The following is a 7,318-nucleotide window of genomic DNA, read 5'->3' on the forward strand; positions in this document are numbered from 1 at the left end:
ATGCAGATGCCACCACCCTTATGGCAGAAAGTGAAGAAGAACAAAAGAGCCTCTTGATGAAAGTGAAAGAGGAGAGTGAAAAAGTTGGCTTAAAGTTCAACATTCAGAAAATGAAGATCATGGCATCTGGTCCCATCACTTCATGGCAAATAGATATTTTGGGGGGCTCCAAAATCACTGCAGATGGTGATTGCAGCCATGAAATTAAAAGACGCTTACTCCTTGGCAGGAAAGTTATGACCAAGCTAGACAGCATATTAAAAAACAGAGACATTACTTTGTCAACAAAGGTCTGTCTAGTCAAGGCTATGGTTTTTCCAGTAGTCATGTATGGGTGTGAGAGTTGAACTATAAAGAAAGCTGGGTGCTGAAGTGCCGGGGTCCAGCCCCGGTGGATCCAGGGTAATTCAAAGTGGGGATGGAGTTGGCGATTAGGAAAGAATTATTTAATTAGAGATACGGAGATAGATTAGAAAAGAATAGTGTAGTGGAGGAAATAGTGCAGAAAAGATGCTGAATAACTTGGTTTACGTGGAAAACCAATAAAACCCCGAGATCAGGGGTTTGCATCGCCTACGTGGGCCACAGGCATCTTCCTGGTCTCCCGGAGGAGCAGAGACACAAAGTGCCTCCCCGTTCAGATCTTAGAAGCCCAGGCAAAATTAGTAGGCTTGGTGAGCCTCCGCACTCCAGATGGGAATTCAGCCAGAAAAGAAGAGAACAAGAAAAGATGACACGAGGGAAACCAGTCTTTTCAGGAACTGGTCCATTTCTTTTTTTTCCAGGGCTGCTTTTATACTTTAAGTCATACATAGAGATAAATGGAAAATACACAGTCACGCGGGGTCAGCAGTCCTGACCCTTATTGAAACCACGCTTTCTTTCTGCATTCCTTCCGATATACAAAGTTCTCAGGTGATTTACATCATCTTCTGGCCAAGAGGCCTGCTAACATTTTATGACCCTTTCTGATGATGATTAGTCAACCAGAAAACTTATTTTCTCCAAAGGTGATTTTTCTTAAGTCAGGCACCACCCTCTGAAGGCACCAGATAAAGTTGCAAAGGTGCAACGGGCTATAATCAAGAAAAGAATTTACTTAGCCTAAGGTCTAACATGATTAATATCAAGGTTAATACTTATTTCTCCTATATGCTAGTTATATCAATTAGTGTGTATAAGGGGCAAGGGATATGGAGGCTTATTGAGCAAATATTGGCTCAACAATGAAACCCTCCACTGTTATAATTTCTAACTAACCCACTAATACTATACTAATAATTTTCTAACTTCTCAAAAGAATCTGTATTTAGAAAATTTATGGCATCTCGTGCCTCTCACAGTTGGGAGGCTGTGAACAATCACATGTGGCTGGATAAACCTGTCAGGCAGGCTAGAGAGCCATCAGAGGAGCTTGTGGACTGAAACACTCTTGTGACGCCCAGGAGATTTATTAACTGGAGCTCTAAGTTAGCTCCTTTTCAGAGAGAGGTGGTGGGGGATAGCCGCCCGTAATGTCAGAAGCGTAGGTGAAAGCATAATGCAGTAAGGTAGGCAGACTCTGGTTTTGGGGGTAGATGCTCGAGAAAGTCCAGGGGGACCCCTGAGGCCTGATCCCGCCTTTGCATACGTCAGGCCTCCTTCCTCATGACCTTTGCCACGGGCGGGATTCCTCACGCTGGCTCCTGGCACTGAAGAATTGTTGCTTTTGAACTGTGGTGTTGGAGAAGACTCTTGAGAGTCTCTTGTGGAGATCCAACCAGTCCATCCTAAAGGAGATCAGTCCTGGATGTTCATTGGAAGGACTGATGTTGAAGCTGAAACTCCAATACTTTGGCCACCTGATGTGAAGAGTTGACTCACTGGAAAAGACCCTGATGCTGGGAAAGATTGAGGGCAGGAGGAGAAGGGAACGACAGAAGATGAGATGGTTGGATGGCATCACCAACTCAATGGACATGAGTTTGGGTGGGCTCCGGGAGTTGGTGATGGACAGTGAGGCCTGGTGTGATGAGGTTCACTGGGGTCGCAAAGAGTCGGACACAACTGATCAACTGAACTGAACTGAACTGCACCACAACAAAGAGCAGCCCCCATTCTTTACAAATGGGGAAAGCCCACACGTAGGAACAAAGACCAAGTGCAACAAAAATTTATTTAGTTAATTTTTAAAAATTAAAAAGAAAGAAAACAAATACTAAACAAGATGTCAGGAACAAGAACAATCATATCATTAATCAGAATGTGACTGGGATCTGTTAGGATAGATCTGGACATTTCTGAATTTACCTAAGATGAGGCTCACCTGGAGAAGTGACAGAGGCAGGCCCCAGCAAATGGGAATCCCAGGCAGATTTCAAACGCTGCCTCTGAGCAACAGTGACATGACAAATGGCAGAGATCAAGCCCCAAGACTCTGGACTGGGAGCACTGACTCTAAGAGCCTAGACTACCAGAGAGCTAACCCTAAGGAGTATCAAATAGTGAGAACTCACACAAAGGAAACCACTTGAATATGAGACCAGGCATCACCCAACCACCAGTAGCACCCTGTGCAGGATGCCTCATCTACACAACAAAGAAAACAAAAATACAAACCCAATCATCAGCAGACAGGATTACCACCTCACTCAGCCTTGTCCATTAGAGGAAATACAAACAAACAAACAAAAACTCAGCACAAATTTCACAAAACTCACAAGAACCACTGGACCAACCTTCAGTTCAGTTCAGGTCAGTTCAGTCGCTCAGTCGTGTCTGACTCTGTGCGTCCCCATGAATCGCAGCACGCCAGGCCTCCCTGTCCATCACCAACTCCCGGAGTTCACTCAGACTCACATCCATCGAGTCAGTGATGCTATCCAGCCATCTCATCCTGGGTTGTCCCCTTCTTCTCCTGCCCCCAATCCCTCCCAGCATCAGAGTCTTTTCCAATGAGTCAACTCTTCGCATGAGGTGGCCAAAGTACTGGAGTTTCAGATCCAGCATCATTCCTTCCAAAGAAATCCCAGGGCTGATCTCCTTCAGAATGGACTGGTTGGGTCTCCTTGCAGTCCAAGGAACTCTCAAGAGTCTTCTCCAACATCACAGTTCAAAAGCATCAATTCTTCGGTGCTCAGCCTTCTTCACAGTCCAACTCTCACATCCATACATGACCACAGGAAAAACCATAGCCTTGACTAGACGGACCTTAGTCAGCAAAGTAATGTCTCTGCTTTCGAATACACTATCTAGGTTGCTCATAACTTTTCTTCCAAGGAGTAAACGTCTCTTAATTTCATGGCTGCAATCACCATCTGCAGTGATTTTGGAGCCCCAGAAAAGAAAGTCTGACCCTGTTTCCACTGTTTCCCCATCTATTTCCCATGAAGTGATGGGACCGGATGCCATGATCTTCGTTTCCTGAATGTTGAGCTTTAAGCCAAGTTTTTCACTCTCCTCTTTCACTTTCATCAAGAGGCTTTTTAGTTCTTCTTCACTTTCTGCCATACGGGTGGTGTCATCTGCATATCTGAGGTTATTGATATTTCTCCCGGCAATCTTGATTCCAGCTTGTGTTTCTTCCAGCCCGGCGTTTCTAATAATGTACTCTGTATATAAGTTAAATAAGCAGGGTGACGATATACAGGCTTGATGTACTCCTTTTCCTATTTGGAACCAGTCTGTTGTTCCACGTCCAGTTCTAACTGTTGCTTCCTGACCTGCATACAGATTTCTCAAGAGGCAGGTCAGGTGGTCTGGTATTCCCATCTCTTTCAGAATTTTCCACAGTTTCTTGTGATCCACACAGTCAAAGGCTTTGGCATAGTCAATAAAGCAGAAATAGATGTTTTTCTGGAACTCTCTTGCTTTTTCCATGATCCAGTGGAATTTGGCAATTTGATCTCTGGTTCCTCTGCCTTGAGGGCAGAAACCAAAAGGAAGAAAGAATGCAACCTTCTTCAAGGAAAGAATTCGACTTTCCTTGTAGCCTGGGAAAAGGAGACCTCAAACACAATATGTTAAAAGAAAAATAATGAAAAGGCAAGAAATACTGAACAAATGAAGGAACAAACTAGAAACACAGAAGTCCAAATAAATGAAGGGGAAATAGGCAAACTACCTGAAAAAGATTTCAGAATAATGATAGTAAAAATGATTAAAAAAAAAAAATCTTGAAAACAAAATGGAGAAAATGCAAGAATCAATTAACAAAGATCTAGAAGAATTAAACATACAGAGACAAACAACATAATTACTTAAATTAAAAAAACTCCAGAAGGAATTAATAGCAGAATATCTGAAGCAAAAGAACAAATCAGTGAGCTGGAAGATAAAATGGTGGAAATAACTTCTGAAGAGCAGAATAAAGTAAAAAGAATGAAAAGAACTGAAGACCATCTTAGAGACTTCTAGGACCATATCAAATGCACTAACATTCGAATTATAGGGGTCACAGAAGAAGAGAAAAAGAAAGTATATGAGAAAATTTTTGAAGTGATTATAGTTGAAAATTTCCACAACATGGAAAAGGAAATAGTCAATCAAGTCCAAGAGGCACAGAGTCTCATACAGGATAAATCCATGGAGAAACACACCAAGACACATACTAATCAAACTAACAAAGACTAAACACAAAGAAAGAATATTAAAAGCAGCAAGGAAGAAGCAACAAGTAACATACAAGGGAAACACCATACCCTTAACAGCTGGTCTTTCAGCAGAAACTCTGCAGGCCAGAAGGGAATGGCAGGATATATTTAAAGTACTAAAAGGGAAAAACCTACAACCAAGATTACTGTAACTGGCAAGGATCTCATTCAAAATTGATGGAGAAATAAAAAGCTTTGCAGACAAACAGAAGTTAAGAGAATCAAGTACGACCAAACCAGCTTTACAACAAATGTTAAAGGGACTTACATACTTAAGAAATACAAGAGAAGTAAAAAGATCTATAAAATCAACCCCAAACATTTAAGAGAATGGCAATAGGAACATATATATCAATAATGACTTTATTTTTTAATATAAATTTATTTATTTTAATTGGAGGCTAATTACTTTACAATATTGTATTGGTTTTTTTTTTTTTTCACTTGGATTTATCTTTAATTACAAAGACTTTTCCAATCACATCACATAGCAATCATTTTATCCACTGCTCTGTTTGGCTGCCAATCTCTTGTCTCTCTCCTCAGCAATGGTAAGGCGAATACCCTTTCCACGGGGAAGAGAGATCCATGGTTTGTTGCCTTTGCCAATAACAAAAATGTTCGAGAGCCGAGTGGCAAAGCTGTTGCCGTTTGCATCTTTCACATGAACTACATCAAAAGAACCTGGATGTCTCTCCCGGTTTGTAATCACACCAGTTCTTCCCAGGTTAGCACCTCCAGTCACCATGCACAGGTTACCAGTGTCAAATTTGATGAAATCAGTAATCTTGCCAGTCTCCAAGTCAATCTGAATGGTATCATTCACCTTGATGAGGGGATCAGGGTAACGGATGGTACGAGCATCATGGGTTACCAGATGAGGGATTCCTTTTGTCCCCACAAATATCTTTCTTACTTTGCACAATTTATACTTGGCCTCCTCAGGTGTAATACGATGAACAGCAAAGCGACCCTTGGTGTCATAGATCAAACGAAAATTCTCTCCAGTCTTATCAATGCTGATAACATCCATAAAACCAGCAGGGTAGGTTATATCTGTGTGGACTTTGCCATCAATCTTAATGAAACGCTGCATGCAAATCTTCTTTACTTCATCTCCAGTTAGGGCATACTTAAGTCTATTCCTTAGGAAAATGATTAGGGGGAGACATTCCCTTAGCTTGTGGGGGCCGGTAGATGGACGAGGGGCAAACACACCAGTCAGTTTATCCAGCATCCAATGTTTTGGAGCTGCTACGCGTTTCAGGTGCTTCTTGGGACCCCGAGCCATGGCTGCGCTAGGCACGAAAAGAGAATTGTATTGGTTTTGCCATACATCAACATGAATCTGCCACGGGTATACACGTGTTCCCCATCCTGAGCCCTTCCTCGAACCTTCCTCCCCGTACCATCCCTCTGGGTCCTCCCAGTGCACCAGCCCCAAGCATCCTGTATCCTGCATTGAACCTGGACTGGGGATTTGTTTCATATATGATATTATACATGTTTCAATGCCATTCTCCCAAATCATCTCACTCTCGCCCTCTCCCACAGAGTCCAAAATATTGTTCTATACATCTGTGTCTCTTTTACTGTCTCACATACAGGGTTATCATTAACCATCTTTCTAAATTCCACATATATGAGTTAGTATACTGTATTGGTGTTTTTCTTTCTGGCTTACTTCACTCTGTATAATAGGCTCCAGTTTCATCCACCTCATTAGAACTGATTCAAATGTATTCTTTTTAATGGCTGAGTAATACTCCATTGTGTATATGTACCACAGCTTTCTTATCTAGTCATCTGCTGATGGACATCTAGGTTGCTTCCATGTCCTGGCTATTATAAACAGTGCTGCAATGAACATTGGGGTACATGTGTCTCTTTCAATTCTGGTTTCCTCAGGCCAGCAGTGGGATTGCTGGGTCATAAGGAAGTTCTATTTCCAGTTTTTTAAGGAGTCTCCACATTGTTCTCCATAGTGGCTGTACTAGTTTGCATTCCCACCAACAGTGTAAGAGGGTTCCCTTTTCTCCACACCCTCTCCAGCATTTATTGCTTGCAGACTTTTGGATCACAGCCATTCTGACTGGCATGAAACGGTACCTCACTGTGGTTTTGATTTGTATTTCTCTGATAATGAGTGATGTTGAGCATCTTTTCATGTGTTTGTTAGCCATCTGTATGTCTTCTTTGGAGAAATGTCTGTTTAGTTCTTTGGCCCATTTTTTGATTGGGTCGTTTATTTTTCTGGAATTGAGCTGCAGGAGTTGCTTGTATATTTTTGAGATTAGTTGTTTGTCAGTTGCTTCATTTGCTATTATTTTCTCCCATTCTGAAGGCTGTCTTTTCATCTTGCTTATAGTTTCCTTTGTTGTGCAGAAGCTTTTAATTTTAATTAGGTCCCATTTGTTTGTTTTTGCTTTTATTTCCAATATTCTAGAAAGTGGGTCATAGAGGATCCTGCTGTGATTTATGTCGGAGAGTGTTTTGCCTATGTTCTCCTCTAGGAGTTTTATAGTTTCTGGTCTTACATTTAGATCTTTAATCCATTTTGAGTTTATTTTTGTGTATGGTGTTAGAAAGTGTTCTAAATGGGTCAAATGCTCCAACCAAGAGACACAGACTGGCTGCATGGACACAAAAACATATATATGCTGTCTACAAGAAACCCACTTCAGACC

At 41.7% G+C, this 7,318-nt stretch overlaps 1 protein-coding gene across 1 annotated transcript; it reads right to left on the reverse strand.

Moving 5' to 3' along the window:
• Window positions 1-5,071: 5,071 nt before the first annotated feature.
• LOC120860230 (40S ribosomal protein S4, X isoform-like) lies at window positions 5,072-5,940 on the reverse strand. Its single transcript, XM_040236014.1, has one exon. It carries the CDS (start codon window positions 5,920-5,922, stop codon window positions 5,131-5,133), a length of 792 nt encoding a protein of 263 aa, XP_040091948.1. The 5' UTR covers window positions 5,923-5,940; the 3' UTR covers window positions 5,072-5,130.
• Between the last annotated feature and the right edge of the window lie 1,378 nt (window positions 5,941-7,318).

The sequence above is a fragment of the Oryx dammah genome, unplaced genomic scaffold (genome assembly GCF_014754425.2).
Source record: "Oryx dammah isolate SB20612 unplaced genomic scaffold, SCBI_Odam_1.1 HiC_scaffold_11050, whole genome shotgun sequence".
Classification (NCBI taxonomy): Eukaryota; Metazoa; Chordata; class Mammalia; order Artiodactyla; family Bovidae; genus Oryx; species Oryx dammah.

Bases quoted from the DNA above. Each gene is read 5' to 3' on its own strand.
- LOC120860230 (XM_040236014.1), bottom strand. From the start codon at position 5,922: ATGGCTCGGGGTCCCAAGAAGCACCTGAAACGCGTAGCAGCTCCAAAA.